The sequence below is a fragment of the Tamandua tetradactyla genome, chromosome 12, assembly GCF_023851605.1.
Source record: "Tamandua tetradactyla isolate mTamTet1 chromosome 12, mTamTet1.pri, whole genome shotgun sequence".
In the NCBI taxonomy this organism is placed as follows: Eukaryota; Metazoa; Chordata; class Mammalia; order Pilosa; family Myrmecophagidae; genus Tamandua; species Tamandua tetradactyla.
The window spans coordinates 26622354-26643888 of NC_135338.1; the positions used below are offsets into that span (position 1 = coordinate 26622354).

The 21535-nt window shown below is 49.4% G+C and overlaps 1 protein-coding gene across 6 annotated transcripts in view; it reads right to left on the reverse strand.

Annotated features, from left to right (window-relative positions):
- Nucleotides 1-12411: 12411 nt before the first annotated feature.
- Nucleotides 12412-21535, reverse strand: part of ACTN1 (actinin alpha 1) — a 94605-nt gene continuing 85481 nt past the window's right edge. For 3 of the 6 annotated variants that reach the window (XM_077122821.1, XM_077122819.1, XM_077122822.1), the window contains exons 15-21: nt 20772-20954; nt 20212-20346; nt 18871-19050; nt 18026-18172; nt 16930-17010; nt 14996-15154; nt 12412-13375 (exon numbers count right to left, since the gene is read on the reverse strand). In XM_077122821.1, coding sequence (XP_076978936.1) covers nt 13217-13375; nt 14996-15154; nt 16930-17010; nt 18026-18172; nt 18871-19050; nt 20212-20346; nt 20772-20954 — 1044 coding nt within the window. In that variant the 3' untranslated portion in view covers nt 12412-13216. Of the gene's footprint in view, nt 13376-14995; nt 15155-16370; nt 16437-16929; nt 17011-18025; nt 18173-18870; nt 19051-20211; nt 20347-20771; nt 20955-21535 lie in introns of all 6 variants that reach the window. The other 3 variants (XM_077122825.1, XM_077122820.1, XM_077122823.1) reach the window with 2 other exon arrangements.

The following is a 21535-nucleotide window of genomic DNA, read 5'->3' on the forward strand; positions in this document are numbered from 1 at the left end:
TTACACCCAGCACCCGCATTGTCTCTGCCCCACCCCAGGTGATCAGCCCATGTCCACTGTAGCTGTATTACCTGGGTCAAGGCCAAGGTGTGGGGAAGGCCAAAGGGCTCCGAGGCTAGGGCCTCAGGTGGAATTTGGGGTTTTTTACTCTGCTTATAGATAGTCTGCAAGATTGAAGGAAAAGAAGTTCACCCAACAATTGAAACCTGCCGCCTATTATGGGATGACAGCGCCTGTTGCATGCTCTGAATTAAAATGCTAATTACCCTGCAGTGACCTGTGATGCATTTCATACGCTAAACGTGGGCTTTTTTTTTTTTTTCATGTAGCCCCAGGGTATGTCTGTCTGTCCCTCTCTCTCAATGCAAGTGCTCCGGGGCCCCTCGCAGTCCTCCGAGTCCAGGTCAGCGGTGAGGGGCGGGCCCCGGGTCTCCGGCTGGCTTTCCTGCAGGTCCCCTCCAGGATGGGCGCAATGATGGGTGCAAGGATGGTGCGGCACCCGGCCCTGGGGGCTGTCGTTGCAGAAGAAAAGGGACCCGGCTGCGCCGTCGGGAACCGCACGGTCCCTGCACCCCGGTTGCTGAGAAGAGCCCGCGGCCCCAGTGCCTTCCTTCCCCCGGGGAGTCCCGCGGACGGAGCCGCGGACCCAAAGGCTGCGCGGGGAGCCGGCCGGGGCCAAGCTCCAGAGCAGGGGCTCCCCAAAGGACCACGTTTCTGGTTTCCGCCTGAAAGTAGCCTCTCAGGGCTTCGAAGGCTTGTAAACCCCCAGCTCCGCACACGCTACCAGCCGGCAACGCCCCCACCCCCACCCCCACCCCCACTCCCGACCCGGTTGCCCCAGCTCCGGGCGCTCAGAAACAGGCACCGCGCCCCATCTCCGGGCTGGCTGAACAAATTGCAAATGAATGGAAAGGAGCCCTCCTGATCCTAATGAAAACAGGATCCCCGCGGACCAGGCTAATTGTTTCTACACTCCTTATTTTGCTTAATCCTCATCGGAACCCCGCTGAGGTATTCGAATTCCAGTTTTAGAGAAGAGATCAGGAAATGGGAAATTTAGAGAAGGTGGCTGAGCTGGGATCTGAACCCAGGCCTCACACCAGAGCCCTCGCTCTTAACTCTTAGATCTAGCTAAGCAGCTCTTCGGGTGAATAACTGCAGAAAGTGACCCCTTTTGCGAGGCCGGCAAGAATTGGTGTTTCTTTCTGTGGGAAGAAGAAAGAAAAAGCGAGTTACCGATTGTTCTAAATTATTATTTTAAAAGGACGCTTTTTTTTTTTTTCGATAGAGAAAAAGTGAAGTCAGCACGACCTACCCTGAGGAATAAACAGCGATAGTTGATTCATAAATACCATAAACGGTGGAGGGGAGATGCATTTACTATTGAAAGCTTGCTCTTTGGTCCAGTAAGTAAGTAAACGTTTGGTTGCCTTTTTTTTTTTTTCTTCTCATCCAGTCCTTCAAATAGCCTTAAGACAGGGATTTTTTTAAAAACTTTTTTATTGTATAGTATAACATATATACAAAGCAAAGAAATAAAAAAGCAATAGTTTTCAAAGCATTCTTCAACAAGTGGATACAGGACAGATCCCAGAGTTTGTCATAGGCTACCATATAATCCTCTCATATTTTTCCTTCTAGCTCCTCCAGAATATAGGAGGCAGGAGGGCTTAAATACTTTTTTATTATCACAATCGACTTTTTTCCCTTCTTTTTTGTGAACAATAAAATATATACAAAAAAGCTATAGGTTTCCAAGCACAGCACCACATTTAGTTGTAGAACATATTTCAGACTTTGACATGGGTTACAATTTCACAATTTTAGGTTTTTACTTCTAGCTGCTCTAAAATACTGGAGGCTAAAAGAGATACCAGTTTAATGATTCAGCATTCATATTCATTTGTTAAGTCCTATCTTCTATGTATAATTCCACCATCACCTTTGATCTTTCCATACCTCTCACTGGGGCTGTTTGGGCTACCGCAATTCTAAATTTTTTATATTGGATGGGTCTGTCACTAATATGGGGTAGGGAGATGGAACTATCTGATGTACTAGAGAGGTTGGGCTAGGTTTCAGACTTATCTGGACCAGGGACCCACCTGGAGGTTGTAGGTTTCTGAAAAGTTACTCTAACGCATGAAACCCTTGTGAAATCTTGCATATTGCCCTAGGTTTCTTTAGGATTGGTTGAAATGGTCCTGGTTGGGGGTTGGCAGGTTATGATAGGTAAAACAGGGATTATTTTTAACCCCATTTATTTAACCCTATGAGGAAACTGAAGTTTAGAGAATTAAGTTGTCCAGGGTCCTGCAGTTAGAAAGAAACTGAGTCAGAATTGGAACCCAGCCACCAAACTCTGAAGACTCTACTTCAACCCACAATTGACTTTACATCCTACTTTGGGCTAAAATTAAGAGCACTTTTTCATGCCATCACGTGTTCTTCCCAGCTGCTTGACAAGACTTAATTTCTTAGTGAGCAAGGTTTAGCCAGACGGAGAAAAGGAAAGGCCCTCTCAGCGCCCCTTGCGGCGTGCCCCAGCTGGCTCACCTGAGGTTTCCCACGCCAGGCCCCTGGCACGCTCACCTGCAGGAACTGGCATTTCTAGGAGCGTTAACATTTTTTCTTTTTTTTTTACTTTCATAAATCACCTCAAGTTTTTAAGTTTTAAAGATGAAGTTTTATGTTGACCTTTCACAATTGAAAGGCATTTTAATAGAATAAGACCTTACATTTCTAAATTAGAATTTCTCCAACTGGGCTCTGGGATGTTTTCTCGGGAATCTGAGAATGTATTTCTTTTAAATGAAATTATGGTTCTGGTTGAATGAGCCTGTTTTCCTGAGGATCATCCAATTTGCAGTTTTCCCCAAATGAAGAGTGTTAGGTTTTGTTTTGGTTTCGTGTGATCATAAAAGTAACACTAGCTTCACACACACAAAATGAAAAACCAGACAATACAAAATGGTACAAAGAAGAAATTGTGGACACTAAAGAAAGCAGCACTCTTGGCGGGGGTGGGGGGAGCCCCACTGCTCCTGGGAAAGGGCTCACTGCCTCTGTGGGGACCAGCAGGAGGGGCCACCAACCCAAGCCCCTTACCCTCCAGGGCCAAGGGTCCCAGAAATCCCCCTTGGCAGCGACCAAAGGCCAGTGTAAAGTTTGCAAAGCTTGGTCACTGCCAGAGACTATTCACACCTAACGCAGAAGCTGAAAACTCTGTGGTTTCTGCTCTAGGTGGTTTGTGTACGCTGCTTTCTTTCTACAGCCTTCCTTGGGCTATGGTGGGGTGCCCATGCCTGCCCCTCCTCTCCCGTTCACACAGCTCAAAAAAAACACCTGCCCTTCCAGGGCCCGACACTGGGTCATCTCAGTCAGTAGGGCCTGAGCTCCTTGGGCCACAAGGAGAGGTTGTCAGCACATTGTCCTCTGGGCCCCTCAGGCCCAGCCACCCAGCCAGTCCCTCCCCCCACCACAGCCTCCAAGGAACCGCCCACTGCAGGCTAGACTCAATCCTTCTTCTGCAAAGGGCTTGGAGGATTCATGGAACCACCTCCTCCCACGGACCTGCCTCTGTCTCTGTCCATGCTTCTCCCATACCACTGAGAAGGTCCAGGTAGAAGACCCTCAAGGCCTTGGGTGCTGGGAAATCATCAGGCCTGTGAGCCCTGCCCCAGAGGGCTCTCCCTTCTCCGGTAGGGTCACTTGCTCAGCCGCTGGGCTGGTCCGATGCTCAGTTGTGCGTGCCCCCGCAGTGGGGCCAGAACTGTGACAACAATCGGCCTTCTAACTTCCCAGCCTTCCAGAGTTTTCCTGCTGCTCTGGTTCCTGGGGCCCTGTGAGAACTCTGGATTTACCTTCAGGGCATCTTTTCCCCTCGGAGGATCTGAAGTGATCTGACAGCGCTCCATAGGTTCCCCTGAAAAGCAGCCCCACAAACACCCAGTTACAGGGCCTCATCCCCCTGTGGGCCTTTCCCCCACTAGCTGCCACACACACCTGAATCCGTGTCACACACACAACTGAATCCGTGTCACCTACGTGACTCTAAAGGCCCACCAGGCCCTCCTCACGCAAGCCCGTTCCTAGCGGATGGGGCATTTCAGGTGGACAATTGCTGCCATGCAGTATGGTCTCACTTGCCAGGCTACTGTAGATGTCCCGCTGTCAAGGTCCTTAAATTAATTTCTACAGGGGAGACATGCAGAAGATGCCCACCGGGACGCAGAGTGGAAGCAGGTACAGGGCTGTACATTAGGAGAAAGAAGGGAGAGATTAGTTTTTTCTTGGAGGTCTGGGACCTAGTAACCTTAGCTACAAATTGCGGGTGTCTATTTCAAAGAGTCAAGGAGGGGAAATGAGAGTGTGCATGCGGAAGCACCTATCAAAAGGCCTGCCGTATGCGTGTTAGTTGAATCAGAATGTATGATTACTAGAAATTTCTTTCATAAAAATCTCCCAGTTGGTAATAATGAGATTTTATTCTAGAGCTTTTCAAAGTGTGGCCCATGAACCTGCTTCTATTACTAGGTGCCACCCAGAACATCCTTGGAACACTATCTCAGATGTCTATGCCCTGTATACCTGCCTGTGATGGTCAGGTTCTGGTGTCAGCTTGGCCAAGTGCTAATGCCCAGTTGTCTGCTCAGGCAAGCACTGACCTGACCGGTGCAGCAAGGACATTTCCTGGCTGGTTGATAAACCGGAAGGCTGGGGTATTAAATCATCAGTCAGTGGATTGCAGCTGTGGTTGATTACATCCACGCTCAACTAAGGTGGGTCTCCCACAATGACACAATCCAAACAATTGAAGGCTTTTAAGGGAGAAGAGCAACTCACTGCTTCTTCAGCCAGTGAGACTCTCCTGTGGCACTCGCCCAGACCCTTCATTGGAGCTGCCAGCCTCATAGCCTGCCCTACGAATTTGGGGCTCTTCCATCCCCACAGGTGCATGAGACCCCTTTATAAAACTCATATTTACAGACACCTCCTGTTGGTTCTGTTTCTCTAAAGAACCCTGACTAACGCACTACCCAATCAGAATCTCTGGGGATATAGCCCTGGACAGTGCATCCTTTAACAAGCTCCCTAAACAATTCTCGTACATAGCAACGTTTGAGGACCTCAGATAAGGTGGATAAAACACTGCTTCTGGGTACTAGAGAGACCTAGGTTCAAATCCCGGCTCTGCCACTGACGTATGATTTCTATGCTTTTAGTTTCCTAGTGTTTAAAATGGGGATAGTAATAATATTTGTGAAGATTAAATGAGCTGATGCATGTACATTAAGCAAAACTTGGGCCAGTACAGTCTGCCCAAAACATGTTAGCCATTCCTTTTCTTCTGCTAAGTGTCCCTGGTTCCTTCTGATAATCTTCTGTGGCACAGATCCTGGGAATAACCCAGGTGGGGCTTGTTGGGAGCAGGTGAAACGGGAGAGGGGAAGATGCAAAGGGAGATTTACTTCCTTCTCCTCTCAGAACAGGAATGCTGTAATGACACATTCAGCCACTGGATGGCAGCATCCACCTAGCTCATTTTTAAGAACAGGCCACTTTGAAAGCCGCAACTCCTGGTAGCAGTTGGCGGGGAAGGTAGAATTCCTAATGGATCCATAGTTGACACTGGATTAGTTGCTTTACTCTAGTGCTGTGTTTATATCCACCCTGCTCCAGGAAGCCCTTAGTCAGTGAGGAGATGTGTCCTAAATTATAACCTATAAAGGGAAGTTTTGTTTCAAGAACCCTCTTTTTCCATTGCTTTGAGTGAGAAAATGAGAATTTTGCTCCTAAACCTGAAGTCTTTCAACAGGTGCTCAGTGCCAGAGAGATTTCTGACCCCACCCAGTGCCCACACGCCTCCCAGGCATTTTCTTTCCACGGCACACTAGAAGCTCTCTATTTCCCCCATATTCCCAGCTGTTGGCTGCACACAAAAGGACACGGAGGCAGTTGAGGAGAGGTGACAGCTCCTTTGCTGGCCTCTTTGTATCCAAGTCACACATATCTTGGTCCCTGGGGCATTAAATGCCAACTTCCCTTCTCAATGCACCCTCACCAGCATCCTAGTGTTGTTTGAGAACCAGGCATGGGCTGCGTCAGAACACATCCGGAGAGTCTGAATGGAGGCTTGCAAGTCAGTTACTCCCCCCAGGCATGTCCTTGGGGAGGACTGCACCTTCGTTTGAGTTACCCCCAAAGCATCCCCTAGACCAAGGTTCTAGTGAGGTTTAGTGGGAAAGGGAGGGGAAGTGGGGGAGTGATGCAGGGTGGGGCAAGCAGCTGGTAAGGGGTGCATAGGTGAGCTCAGCCCCCATCAGTGGGGGATGGGACTTAATGCTGGGGGGAAATGCCGAGGAACAGTGCAAAACCCACACCTCAGAGTCATCCCACCCAAGGGGCAAGGGCGTATTCATACCCCAACCCCTAAGAGCTGAGGCCTGCTCACAGGGACCCCTTCCTCAGGAATCTGCCCCAACCTCAGGCAGAGTGGCCCTCTGTGGTTCGGGGGTGGGGTAGGGTGGGGAGGTCCCTATGCACAGAGATGCAGGTACCAGCTGGTGGAAGGATGCTGGGCACACTGAAAGCTCAGAAGTGTCTGGGCTGGGCAGTGGCAGCAGCTGTTATAGGTGGCTTTCACTTCTGACTCTGGGGCCTACAGGCTGCCCGCTGCCCTAGCACCAATTCTCCGCTCCTCCAGCAATAGCCCCCTTTTTCAGGTGAGAAGCCTCTCACCAACACCCCCAGTCACGCACATCTGTCATGCTTGTCAATGGCCAGCACCAGCATCTGGAGGGGCCCACTCCTCACCTGAGTTTTGGACGGCAGCAGAGTTGGTTTCTGCTGCTTGTAGTAAGAAGCTCTGATACTCCGACGCTGAGTTCAGGTGCTTGAGAGAGGCATATCTTTTTGAGGGACACGACTCAATCCACAATACACAGTTTCATGGTTTTATATTTATCCCTATGAAATTTAGTCTTATACGATTACTCCCATCATTATTGACTGCTGAGAACTTTTTAGATCCTTGTTCTCTCATTTACCTAATAGACTTCACAACAGCTATAGATTTGATGAGTCCAAGTCATTAGGGAAAAGACTGAAAAGGCCCAACAATTGGTCCCTACAGCATGTAGAAACTTCCCTGCAAGGTGGCAGGTTCATATGCCAGCGCACAGCGTGCGGTTTCTCATGCACTCACTCGTACCTCCAGCGGGACTCTCCTCCACCCTCTCTGCCCCGTCTTTCTTACAAGCACTAGACAAGATGCTGCTTGTCTGATTTTCAGCAAGTATTGAGATTTCTCTGTATTGCTCTTACCACAGAACCATCTATCCAGCCCCCAAAGACCATGTAAGTCAAGCAGAGCCTGTTTTTCACAGAACTGCACCAGGCCCAGAGATCACTGTATCCTTTTTTTTCACATGGGCAGGCACCGGAACTCGAACCCGGGTCCTCGGGCATGACAACTGTATCCTTTTGTAACTACTCACCAACTGTCTTTTAAATAGCTTTTCTAGATGCCAACTCACTCTATTGGAGTTTTCAAAATCTCCCTTGTACGTTTTATTTGGAAAGTAGAACTTAAAGAGATTTTTGAGTAAAAAAGCAGTTTGATTGAACAGAAGATGTTAGATGGGGGCTATTGAAAAATACAAGTTAAAGTAATCTGCATTAAGAATGGATGTCTTATACTTCCTTTGGATCTTTTAGCTAGCTGAATACATAAAGTAAGTTTAGAATGAAGTTTTTGTTTCCTTTCCCAAAAAAGTAGAGCCCAGAAGGTTTTGAGGACTTTACAGGCAAATCCATATGGTAAATGGTATTTTGTTGCCTAAGATGCATATTATACATTGAATGTGTCCCCCCAAAAGATATCACACCCTAATCCTATCCTGTGAGTGAGAACCTGTTTGGAAATAGGATCTTTGAAGAGGTTATTAATTAATATGAGGGCAAACTGCATTAGAGTAGGCACTAGTTCAATATGACTGGCGTCCTTATAAGGAGAGTAAATTTGGACACAGACTGAGTAATGCCACAAGCCAAGGAATGCCATGCTATGCCAACCACCCACCAGAAATCAGGGGAGAGGGATGGAACAGATTCTCCCTTTAGGAGGACGTGTGGCTTGTCAACACCTTGATTTTGGACTCCTCTTCTCCAAAACCGTGAAGCAATAAATTCCTATTTCTTAAGCCAACTAGTCTGTGCTACTTCATTACAACAATAAGTAAGACACCATCAGACTTACGATGCTCCATTACTGTATGAGGCACCAAAAGAGAAAAAAAAGTGTAACCAATTAAACGGACACAATGCTTTCTTGTCACTCAGAATCGTATCATGTATTTTATGTACTTCATTATATATTCATTGAAAGAGCTTTGATTTAGACATTTTTATCATCTATCATACTTGTGCATAGATAAGAAGGAAATTAGAAGCAAAGCAAATTTTCTAAAACATCAAATACAGATTCCAACTGTTTGAAATTATTTGTTGTGGTCTTCAGGTGTCTGTTTCTACAGCAGCTTGTCCCCTGTGTCATCAAGAGCACTGATAACTGCAGCATTTCTTGAGAGTCCTGCACTGTGACCTCTGGGATTTCTTTTCAGTGTGCCTTTACCTGTTCTGCAAGTTCTGAAAATGTGCCTCATCTTGCCAAAGGTGTTAACGGAGGTGTCTCAGACTCCCGCCACACTCACATTCCTGTCTCCAATGGGGAGGCGATGACAGGGCTTAGGGACCTTGGTGACATGGCAGACAGCGTCCGACTATTAGAGATGCTGCTGCGAGTTCATGCGTCCTTGAGGAAAATCACCCTGGAAGCGTGTAAGTGCCTTAATCTTGTATCCTGGCCTCGAATCTCCAAGGGATACATATCCCAATTCTGAATCTTTGACCCAAAAAGTCAAACCCCATGGTGAGGGGACTTTAAACTTCCTTCTGGAGGAAATAAGTAAACAGACGAAGTAAGCAAAACACTAAGTATTTAATCCTTTAGTGCCATTCAGGGGTTTTATACCCATTATGACAACCTGAGGACTGTATATGAACCCGTTAGAAAATCTGGCATATATTAGCTTTACGGTTTTAATCTGAAATGTGCCATCGAATTGTGATGATTTTAATTTGGGGGGACATAAGAGAATCTGATTGTTGGTAAACAGCCAGCTCAAGAGAAACTGACTTACTGCTTTATAATATTTTTAAGCAAGATTTTGCTACTTGGGTTTCAATCTGCCTAGGTCAGGAGTTTGATGTCCTCGAGAGAATTAACTTTACTGAAACTTGTAAATATGGTTTAAAATGTTTAAGGGAATTTTAAATTAAGCTTGTAAATGGGGGTAATTATTTTGAGAAATTTTAACTGTTAAATGTATAAATGATTACATGTTAAATAACAAGTGTTTTTAGTTTTACAGAAAAACTTACCTTATCCATATAAAAAGATGGCGAGAACAGGGGAAAATTCAACCTCCCCAAGTTGAATTCTTGATAGTCTCACAAGCAATGTGGACAATCAAACCTATAGGCTGAGCCCCCAGTCTTGGGGTTTGTTCATATGAAATTTAACCCTACAAAGGATAGGTCAAGCCTACTTAAAATTAGGCCTAAGAGTCACCCCCAGGAGAACCTCTTTTGTTGCTCAGATGTGGCCTCTCTCTCCAGACAACACAACAAGCAAACTCACCACCCTTCCCCTGTTTACATGGGACATGACTCCCAGGGGTGTGGACCTTCCTGGCAACGTGGGACAGAAATCCCAGAATGAGCTGAGATCCAGCATCAAGGGATTGAGAAAACCTTCTTGACCAGAAAGGGGAAGAGGGAAATGAGACAAAGTGTCAATGGCTGAGAGATCTCAAACAGACTCGAGAGGTTATCCTGGAGGTTATTCTTACGGATTAAGTAGATATCACCTTGTTATCCAAGAGGAAATGAAGAGGCTGGAGGGAACTGCCTGAAAATGTAGAACTGTGTTCCAGTAGCCATGTTCCTCGATGATGATTGTGTAATGGTGTAGCTTTCACAGTGTGACTGTGGGATCGTGAAAACCTTGTGTCTTATGCTCCTTTTATGTACCTTGTCAACAGATGAGTAGAACATATGGAATAAAAATAAATAATGGGGGAAAAAAAAGATATGTGATGACCTTTAATGCTTAAGAAGTAGGTTTTGAAATTTTTACCTCTTGAACAAGTTGAAAATTAGTTAACTATAGTCATTTTCTCACATGCAAGAGCCTTGAAGACTGTGGAATATCTTAGTGGACACGTTTTTGTCCAAATGCCTCTTACACATTAGAAAACTGTACCCGGGTAAGAAAGCTGATTGATAATAGTTTTGGAAATTGTGGCATGTTCTGAGTGCTTGCACTCTGGGTTTAAGAACCTTTTTGGTTGGAACATTTCTGGTTCTCCTGCCCTCTCAGACCACTTTGTCTTTGGTTTTAGCAAACAGCTAAAACAAGATACTTTGCATATTGGCCTCTCTCAGATTTTAACCCTCTACAGACCAGGCTTTGGCCTTGCTTCAAGTTTTTTCCCCAAAGAGCCTCACCCACAACAGGCCCCTCAATGAGAATTTACAGAACTTCTACCAGACAGTGGTAAAACCTATAGGAAGGTTTCCCAAAGCAAATTCCATGCTCACTGAGCCTTCTTTCCCAGGGCTCCCTCCCCAATAGCCCTTTTCCCCAGTACTGGGTGTTCCAGAAACTCATTGAAATAATTTCTAAACAAAAAGCCTTGCATCAAGGCCCCAGCTCAGTAAATTTCAATATATAACTTAACATGATATATCATGTTAAGGAGTCTTCTATTTTTAAGAGATTCAACTAAATCCCTCAAAACTTAAAATAAAATTGACCACAGCTAACGTTGCAATGAGCTGCATGTGTGAAAGCATTAACTTCACAACACTATTATCTTCAATAGATGAGGTAACTGCAAGGTACGCTTTACGCTTTACGCGTCTTTGGAAATGGCAGCCACAGATTTGAATTCTGGCAGTCTTGATTCTACAAACCCAATTCCCTGCAACTGCTACACCAAACCCTTTCACTTCTAGACACAGCCCTAAGCTGAACACAAATCTACGGCTTCAATTGCTAAATTGCCTTTCTGTAGCACCCTGAGATGTTGGTGTGCCAGTTTGAAAGTACTATGTACCCCAGAAAAGCCATGTTTTAATCCTGATCCAATCTTGCGTGAGCAGCCATTTCTTTTAATCCTGATTCAATACTATAGGTTGGACTCATCAGATTATATCATCTCCACATTGATATGGTGCCAGTTGTGGGTGTGACCTTTGATTAGATGGAGACCCATTCCAGGTGGGTCTTGATCAGTTTACTGGAATCCTTTAAAAGAGGGAACATTTTGAAGAAACCTTAGAAACAACAGAACCCAGAGCTGACAAAGATGCTGATACTTGAAGCACAGAGACACGGATATCTGGAGGTGCTTGGAGCCCAGCAGACGGTTGCAATGAGATGTTAAGCATGTCAGAACCTGGAGAGAGCCAAGGGAAGCCAAGAGAGGAAAGCCAGCCAGGGAGAACCAAAGTGAGGAACCCCCACAGGTGCAAAGACTGAAAGCAACAGAGCCCAGGAGCAAGGTACCAGCAGTTGCCAGCTACGTGACTACCCAGCTGACAGAGGTGGTCCAGACCCATCAGCCTTTCTTGAGTGAAGGTAACCTCTTGTTGCCTTAAGTTGGGCACTTTCACTTCCTTAGAACTGTAAACTCGTAATTTATTAAATCTCCCTTTTTAAAAGGCTTTCCAGGTCTGGTGTATCACATTCTGGCAGCTTCCAAATTAACATAATTAGTAAGTCTCCACTGCCCTGCACTTTTGAGTAAGAGCCTCAGGGAACAGGAAGAGGTGAGGAAAGAATGGGAGACACTAGAGCCCTGCAGACAGATCATTCATGGATCTGATTAAAACGCAGATTCCGATTTAGTAGAACAGGGGTGGTGGATTTAGTAGGTTGGGGGTGGGGGTGGGGGAGTACTGAATCCCTAGAGGATTTCCAATTAAGCCCCCCAGGTGATGCTGAGGGTCCACACGTTGTGCAGCAGCCTGGGTGGGGGGTGAGATAACTCTTGTAGTGACAAATGAATCTATCCCCTGTGGCAAAAGGAGGTAGGGGGTTGAAGGTGTCTCAAAGCCCTCTGTTAACTCCGGATAGAATACAAATGAAGGTGGGGCTAGGACCTTATTTTCAACTCATAGAAGCCCTGTTCGGAAACACCTTTTCCTTTAAAAAATGAAAGTGAAATATAAGAAGTTTGCACTGGGGTCAAAAGCATGTGAACAGCGAGTTCAGGTGCCCCATCCCATCCGAGACTCCACAGCAACTTCTAGAAAACAGCAAGCAAGGAACAAGCAAAGATCTGTGAAAGAAGCGTCCATATTTTAATACGGTTTGTGCCAAGCATTATCAAATTGTCCACATTCTCCAAGTTTGTCCTGGCCATTTTTAAAAAGCAATAACAAAATAAAATAAAATAAAAACAAAATAAAGCACGTGTGTGCCAATAAGAGGCTAATCGTACCCCTAGTCTTAAAAATGAAAAGACAAGCCACATAAATTATCTTCCTTAAAAAACAGCCATTTCAAAAGATTCTCTTTAATATCGTAAAATATTCTCATGGATAAGTGAGCTAGCAAACACACATGCACCAATGTGCCTTTTGATAAGATCACCCCCTATCCCCCACCCCCACCCCAAAGTGGACATGAGATTGGAGAAATGAATACAGCAGATGAAACGGATAGAGCAATTAAAAAAAAAATAGTCAATAAAAAGGATGGACTATAACATTGTGCTTGGTTATTTTTCTACGTCACAACAAAAGAAAAACACTTCGGTGCAAACAGTTAATTTGTCCTCTTTTCCACTTAAGTCTGGTGGAGAAAAAAAATACTTTTTCTATAATAAAATATGTGGTTTTTAAATTTTATTTTTTTAAACTTTTTTAGCGTAACTTTTTTTTTTCTTTTTTGCAGAAAATAATTTTATAAACTGTCACTTCGCGGGCAGGAAGGCTGGATGCCACGTGAGTCCCAGCTCGCGCCCAGCGGGGCGGAGAGCGGAAACCAAACCGGGCGGGAGGTGGGGTGAGGAGGACAGCGAAGGCGCAGGGCGGGGCTCGCACGGCGAACGGGGGCGAGGGTGGCCGGACTAGGCGGGGCGGGTTAGAGGTCACTCTCGCCGTAGAGCGCCGTGGAGAAAGACATGTAGTCCAGAGCCCCGGGCACGGCGTCGGGGCCGGTGTAGGGGGCCATCCGCGCGATGCAGTACTCAGCCTGGTCGGGCGGCAGCTCACGGCGCAGCTCGTCCACCGTGATGTAGTTCTGCGAGATTGGAGCGCACCGTCAGCGTGGCCGCAAAGCGGCGCGGCCGCAAAACTCGGCGGCCGTAAAACTCGGCGGCCGTAAACGGCATTTTACGACCTCAGGTACCCTGTCCCCGTTTTGGCCCCTTCTTGTGCGTGGGAAAACTTTCCCCCTCTTTTTAAGGCTTAGATATTTTTCATCGCATGTTTTCTACTTCAATACCTACTTTAGCCTTCTTCCAGGATAGTTTAACGTGCTAATTAGACCTATAATCTCATGTATCACCGTACTCTTCAGTAACAACGTCCTAGAGCAGGTTTAGGCGTTCCTGTGAAACTGCGTCTCTAGAGGACCCTGCACCCACTCAAATGGTCTCTCCGGAGGCCATGGCCAGAGTCTAATTTTAATGTGCATTCCAGCAGATTTCACTAAGTATCCAGATGGTTTGGGCATCTCTGCCATAGACAGCATCCGAAGTCTGGCTGGCCCCTGCCCCATTCCAGCCTGGATCTCTGCCATCCCCTCCTCTCAGGCTTGCCAGGTCTGTTTGGAAGCTGCCTATTTCAGGAACCCCATGCCCTTCTGCCAGAATCCCCTAGAGCCCAGTTTGAGGGAGAGGAGGCTGCCCACATGTCACCCTAAAAGTCAGGATAACAATCCCCCTTCTGGGTCTCAGGATCCTCCTTTGCAAAATGAGTCATTTCAACGGGATGATTTTAAGGACCGGTCCTATGAAACTAAGGAGGGTGTCCTTAGGCTTAGACCTTCGAGAACCTCTCTGTAGTTTCAGTCTTTATGAACTTGTAGATTGAGACATTTAGGAAATTATGCTTCCTCTTGGCTTTTGCTGTTTACACTGAATCTTTTCAGCCCTGAGGGAAGGATGGCATAAGGATGAGCCTGTGAATTTTTCAGAGAGAAGCCTGGTCCCAGAGCCCCCAGTTTTCTCTGGATGCTCCTTGAGCCTTATACTAGAAGCTCCTACAAATCCCTTCAGCTCTCTAGGCTAGAGATGGTGATGTTTGCATAACATGCAGGTCCACAGTGATCATCTCAGACAGCCAAGTGCTGAACTGGGCCTCTGGGCTTCTATAGAGACAGCCCCTCTGCATACCTCCTACTTTTCCACTGGCAGGCAGGGCACTGCAGGGTACACTTGGGAGATTTGGAAACCCAGAGCTGACTGCTGCTCAAGATAGAAAAATGAAAGCCACGCCCCCCTCCTGCTTCCCACAGTTCCTCATCCTAGTGCCCACCTATGTCCCCATACCAGTGCTGGAGGCTGATGTAAGGGTAAAGTCTGAGGGGTCCTCAGATGGCCTCTCCATGTCCCGGTCACACACACCACCCCACTATTCACCCCGCCATCACTGTCATTTCATCCCCAGACACTTCGCGAAGGAGTTCCTCGTTGACATGCAGTACCCCAGGCAGGGGATACCCTTAAGCTAAAACTGTGTCCTAACTCCCAAGGCATTACAGAAATAGGTAGAGAGGAGTAGCAAGGAGAGATGAAGTGGGTCCTGGGAAGAAAGAAGGGTTGGAGCGCTCTTGTCCAATCCCACCCTCTCTGCTCCAGGTCAGAGTCCAGTCAGTGCTGCCACCCCAGCATGGCATCTGCACCTGTAGTAAACCCACCTTGTCCCCAGCCAGGATCTTGAAGGAAGCCATGACCTGGTCTGCCGTATCTGTGTCGGCCGTCTCGCGGGACATAAAATCAATGAAGGCCTGGAACGTCACTACCCCCAGACGGTTGGGATCCACGATGCTCATGATGCGGGCAAATTCTGCCTCTCCCTGGAGAGAAGAGCCAGCCCCAGGACCTGTCAGCCTCTCAGCCCATGGCCTTCCGGGAATATCTAGCCCTTGGGGGTTCAGAGTAGACTGTAGGTGAAAGAGGAGGGCACAGTGGCCCCCTGCCCTGACCTGGGTTGTCCTAACAGTGTAAAGGACACAGCACCCAACAGTGAAGACCTAGCTCAGGATTCCCACTCACTATAGATGCCTGGGTTCTTCTTAGAGCAAATAATGGTGATGCCATAAATAGTAAAAATCACCACAGCTAATGTCCATGTAGCACATGCTATATGCCAGGCACTATTTCCAGTGCTTTATATATTTTAATTGAAATTAATTTAATCCTTACCAAAACTATCTGAGGTAGGTATCTTACTCCCTCTATTTAAGAAAAGAAAGCTGAGGCCCAGACAGGCTAAGTGACTTGCCTAAGGTCACACAGGCAGTAAGTAGCTGAACTGGGATTTGAACTCGGGCAGTCTGCCGCCAGCATCTGTACTCTGGCCCCCCACACTGTATTTGCTACATGCCAGGTTTGTGCTCGGCAATTTGCATCTGTTCATTAACCCTGATAACAAGCTTGTTATCCTGTTAAACTGGTGATAGCAGAGCTGGGATTTAAGCCCCGGGCCTCAGAGCCTCTTGCACCTGGGCCCTTGCACCTGCGTAGGGCAGCCTGTAGGTTCTGGACTTCTGTCCCATAGCCCAGCAGCTGCCCAGCCAAGTCCCCACCCTGGCTTGCTCAGAAGGCCTTGGCCTGTAAGAGAGTAGGGCAGATCCAGAGGGCTGGATAGGTGTCTGGGCCTGGGCCAAGGGCAGAGGGGAGCACGCCTGGCTGGAGCCTCACATGAGATGCAGCAGAGCTAACTCCAAACCCAGAATGTCCAAAACACCAACCTTTCCCACTAGCCTTGGGGTCAGCCCAGCCATTCATGATGGAAAAGCCTTGGTCTCCACAGTAAGCACCAGAAGATAAACTGGCACAGAGACTGATAGAGACAGCCAGGTCTCTGGGATGCACAAAGGCCCTCGGATCGGGCCTGGCTTTCAGGGTGCCAAGTCCTGCAAGGACCAGAAACTTGAGGCCCCTCCAAGGAAGGCAGCACCAGGGCCTCCAGCCTGCCATGGCCAGGACTTGGCGTCTCCAGCTGGCTGGCCGCTCCTCACCAGGGCGGGCCACGCCATGGCCCAGCAGGGAGGGTGGGGTTTACATTACCATGTTGTAACCCATGGAGATCAGGCAGGCGCGGAAATCATCCGTGTCCATCATGCCTGTCTTCTTCTGTGGGGATGGGGGTGGGGGGGTGGTGCCAAGACACGGGGGCGGGGTCAGAGAGGTGGGAAGAGGAAGGGCCGGCCCAGGGCCGGGAGGACGGGGCAGGATAGGGTTCACGGTTTTGGGGAGTCAGGAAGGGGAGGAGGAACGTAGGAGAAGATGCAAATACGTATCCAGGGGAAATGTCCACAGGAAGGAGGAAGACAGCGGGCAGATGCAAAAATCCGTCCATGATGGAACGCGGCGAGGAGAGAGGAACGCGGGCACCGAGGGGGTTCCCATGAGAGACAACCGAGGGCAGAGTTCAGAGGTCGGAGTAGTGGGAGGAGGTGCCCGTCACGGGGCAGGCAGGAGAGGACAAGGCCCGCGGCCCACAGGAAAGGGGGGGACAGGGAGAGCCAGACAGAGAGAGAGAGAGAGAAGAGAAAAAAGGAGAAACACGCGTTATTTCTCGCCCCGGCTGCTGCCCCTGAGCGTGCTCCATGCAGGAGTCGAGTACCTGGGGGTCGTTGCCAATATCATAACCCAAGCTGATGAGGCAGGCTTTGAACTCCTCGGGACCCAGCGTGCCGGAGTGATCCTGGGGCCGCGGTGCGCCAGGCAGCGAGCCATGCGGTGCCAGGGAGGTGGAGGCCGTGAGGGGTGGGGAGTGGGCCATGCCCCAGGCGGAGGGGGGCGTGTGTGGGGAGACACGTGGACAGTCATGCGGAGGGGGAGGGTGGAGGGTGGGAGGGTGGGGAGGAGGGGAAATAAAAGTGCACACGGTTAGACACACGGACGAGGTCCCAGCGGGTGTCCTCTCCCCAGCACACGCAGCCCTGCTCTGGGAAGCAGGGCCGGAGGGGAGCACGGTGAGCCACGAAGGTGAGAAGCTCCCCCGAAAGTGCCCCCCAGTCTCCCCACCCCCCAGCCCTGATATCCTAACCTTGGCTACCCTGAGGGCTTCATCAATCCCCACCACCACCCCAGGTGCCTGGAGGGCAGTGAAGCAGGCAGGGGTGGTGGACAGCACCTCGCCCCATGCTCCCACCCCTCCTGGTTGCCCACACCACCCACCCCCACCCCTACTCCCGGGGTCCTGGGTAGGAACAGGCCACCTAAATCCCAGCCTGTCCTAGAGCTGGGATGAGAACCCAGGACCGACGATCCTGACATGTCCAAACACTGCCTCAAGGGGGCAGGAGGGAGCTTCTGCCACCCCTCCGTCCATTTCCGCAGCCCCTGAGTAGAAGCAAAGGCGAGGGGCAGTCCCAAGGCCAGTGGGCAGCGGGCCTTCCCCTGGGGCTGCGGGAAGCAAGGGTCAGAGGTCACAGTCTCTACCCACACTCTGAGGACCTTCTCCGGGAAGGCAGGGAAGGTTGAGACAACAGAGCAGGGTTTCCAAGGACAGCCCTCGTGCGTGGACAATGCGTGAGGACAGGCTGATGGCAGGTCCTCCCTCGCACTCCTCCTCCTCCTCAGCACTTGACCAGTAGCAGACCCCTGCATATCAGCCCAAGCCCTGAGCACCATCCCTTCAAGGGATGGGCCCTCCAGCACCCTGAGGTAGGGCTGGGGGCTGCTGCTCTAAGCAAGCGAGGGGGAGGGACTCTCACCCGGTCAAAGTGGTTGAAGGAGGCCCGGAACTCATTCATCTGCTCCTGGCTGATGCCCTTGGCATCCCGGGTCAGGATCTGGTTCTCCACCTCATTGATGGTCCTGGCAATGGTGGTGAGGAGCTGCTCCCAGCCCACGCGGATGTGCTGGGGTAAGGGGAGGAAGGGGGCAGAAGATGAGCCTGTTAGCAAAGGGGACCCAGGCCAGGACCCTGGGCTGCCCCTGCCCAACTCTTCCTCCCTTCGTCTTGATTCGCAGAGGTCACCAAGGGGAAGAGAAACCTGCAGGTGCGGCAGCCTTCTAGATGGGGTGGGGCCACTGCCTGGGACAGCAGAGAGACCAGGAATATGGGTAGGGGGTTAAGGCAGGAAGCAGGCGGATTTGGTAGTGGGAAATATTAAAAGACAAAACAACGGGTGATTCCCTGAACACCTAAACCCAACTGCTGCCACCCCCACCCCCCACACACTCCTTCATGGTCAAAACAAGTAGTCATTTTAGAAAGCAGGTTCCTAAACCAGTGTTTGGAAATCAGCATCAGAATCACCAGAGGTGCTTGTTCAAACTGGAGATTTCTCAGTCCCATCCCAGACCTAGTCAATCAAATTCTGAGCATGGGGCTGGAAACCCTCCTTCTTGTCAAGCACCTCGGGTAATTAAAGAAGGTGTTAAGATTGAAGACCAAGAGTTTCGGGGTGAAGAGTTTAGGGACAGCCTCTTCACTCCAAAGTGTGAGTTTATTGTACCCACTCAGGCCAGTTTCCTTGGACGATGGGCACCCCGTCCCCTGCCCCGAAGGGGACACAGGGCTCCCTGCTTGGAGAAGCAAGGCCACCCCACTCACCTCCATGGTGTAGTTGGTGTGCTTGTTGTCAAAGATGAGGGCCTCCTGGATGAGCTGGTGGTCGCCCTCCAGCTGGTCAATCTTTGGCTTGTAGTTGACGATGCTCTTCTCGTACTGCCGTAGGTGGCTGAGCTGGTCCTCCAGGGTCCCGTGCATCTCGATGGAGATTCTCCCGATCTCCTGCTCATCCAGGGAAGAGGCACCTTCTCAGGCTATGCCACTCCCTGCCACTGGGGTGGAAACTGGGGCCTCCAAGGTCGTGGGTCAACCCTTCAGAGGATTCTCGGTTCCCACCTCAGCCCTAAGGAGCCCATTACTCATAAATAACAAGCCCAGAGCAGTTATTTAGCATGGGCAAGGCCATGGTGACCTTGGCATGTCTGGTATATGCTTCATAAAGGCCTAGAACAAGAACTATCCCTGGGTGAGATACTTCCTGTCTCTCCAGTATCTGTCAACTGCAGAAAGGAGAGGCAAGGCCAAGATTTGAAGGCAAATTTTAACTTAAATGTCCATGCCTCTGCTTGGCACTCAAACCCCCTTCGCAAGGTTTGTTTCCAATCATTGCCCACCCCAGGGACCCTCTCTGTACCCAACGAATTGGTTCTTCCCGTTCTAGCAGTGCCTGTCTTGGCCCATCAGAATCCAACCCATCTCTGCAGGCCAGGCCTAATCTCCATTTCTGTCTGTCTGCCCTTCATCCATGTAAACAATTCTGTTCATTAAAGGATTTTCTGTCCACCAGTTCAATCCAGAAGAAACATTCTGAGCATCTACAGCACACGTAGAGGTGGTGGGGTTGGAGGAGACACAAATGTGAACTCGACATGGTCTCTGCCCTTCAGGAGCTCAGAGCCCATGCTCCAGCACAAGTGGCATCCCTCCCTTCTTCTACAGCACCTTTCTTTGTTGCCCATGCAATTGAGTGTGAAATTCTAGGCTTGATCGAGGTATGGCTCTCTTTTGGGGAATACCATTTCCTGTGAGCAAATACGTTGCTTAGAAGGTGCAGTCATGGAGGAAGGGGAGACCTGGTCAACCAGATGAGCTAAAGGGATTAAGCTGAATCAGTTATCCCAAGAGCCACCCCCCCCCCCCACCGCGAGACTTCGTTGTGTGCCTCCTTGGTGGTGTCCCTCTGTTGGTCTTTGCTCCCAAAGCATATGTTGGGATCAATTCATCTGGCCTCTCCTGCATAGACCTCCTCGCCCCTCTGTGGGCTCAGGACCACAGTCCTCAGGGACCCTGCCCCCGGGAGGAGACCAGCCAAGCCTGGCTGGCTGGGATGGTACTGGAAAGGTGAGGGGAAGACCCCCACCCTGCTTCCCATGGGGGACTTACCTCCATCTTGGTCTGGATCCAGGGCCCAATGATGTTGGCCTGGGCCCCAAACTGCTTGCGTAGCCGCTCGTTGTGCTGCTGGCGGGTGTGCTCCTCCGTCAGGGCCTGGTCCCTCCGCGGCACCAGCTGCCGCACCTGGGGAGGGAACAACCAGGGGACATCAGGGATGGGCTGGCCACCTACCCCATATTTCACCTGACCATTTTTTGGTTTTGGGGGTACATGGCGTGGGAATCAAACGTGGGTCTCCCGCGTGGAAGGTGAGCATTCTACCACTGAACCACCCGTGCACCCATGCTCCATATTTCAGATAAGAAAATGGAGGAGCCATGAGGAGAAGGGGTCACTGGTAATGGAAGAGGAGTGAAGAACCCAACCTGTCCTGGAAATTTGGTCATCCCTTTATTTGACAAATAATGATGATTTACTTTGTGACAGTGAAAAAAGTGAAATCAATGAAAACCAATCAGTGAAAAAAAAAATAGATGCAAAAAGTCCACTCTTATGAAACTTAAAACTGGCTTAGCCCAGGCCCCACCCAGCCCTTCAACTCAACTCACGTGGTCCCATTTGCCGTTGATCTCCTGAGGCGTGATGGTGGTGTAGGGATTGGTGCCCGCCATGTTGACATGGTAGGTCTGAACAATCTTGGACACCTCATTGTGGATGCCCAGGATGGCCAGGCGCTCCTTGTCAGCGTCAGGGAGGGTGGCCTTGAACTGCTCGTGGGCTGTGGTCAGTCCCTGGGCAGAGATGGGGGAGGCAGCAGAAGCACAGTCACTTGGGTACCACAGTGGAGGTGGGGGGAAGCGCCACTAGATGCCCAATCTCACCCCAGCTGGGAGCCCCAGAGGCACCAGTCAAGGAGTCTCATGGCTGAAAACCAGCATGGCAGAGTTGGTCCTGGGAAACTGAAGGCAGAGCCACCAAAGCAACAGCTTCATCCTTGGGGCGGGTAAAGTTGGCAACAACCACCCTAGGGCATTCACCATCTCATGGTGATCCCGTGAACAAGAGGGACCCTGGCAAGTCTGCCTCCCAGGTGATGTCCCCCAACCCTGGTGTCCTCAGTTCTTTGTAAAAAAGTTTTAAAACTAATACTCTGGAGCTATATAAAAGAATGAAGAAGCTATTTATTGATATGATATGAGCTTCAAGGTAACTGCTAAATAAATTAAAACTCAAAGTTTAGGACACAGCACATAATAAAAGTGACTCCTTGTGTAAAAAAAAAAAAGGGAGGAGGCCATATGTTAATATGTGTATTTGCTTGTATATGCAGAGACTGTCTGGCCTCCCTTATCTCAGGGGAGGGACACTAAGG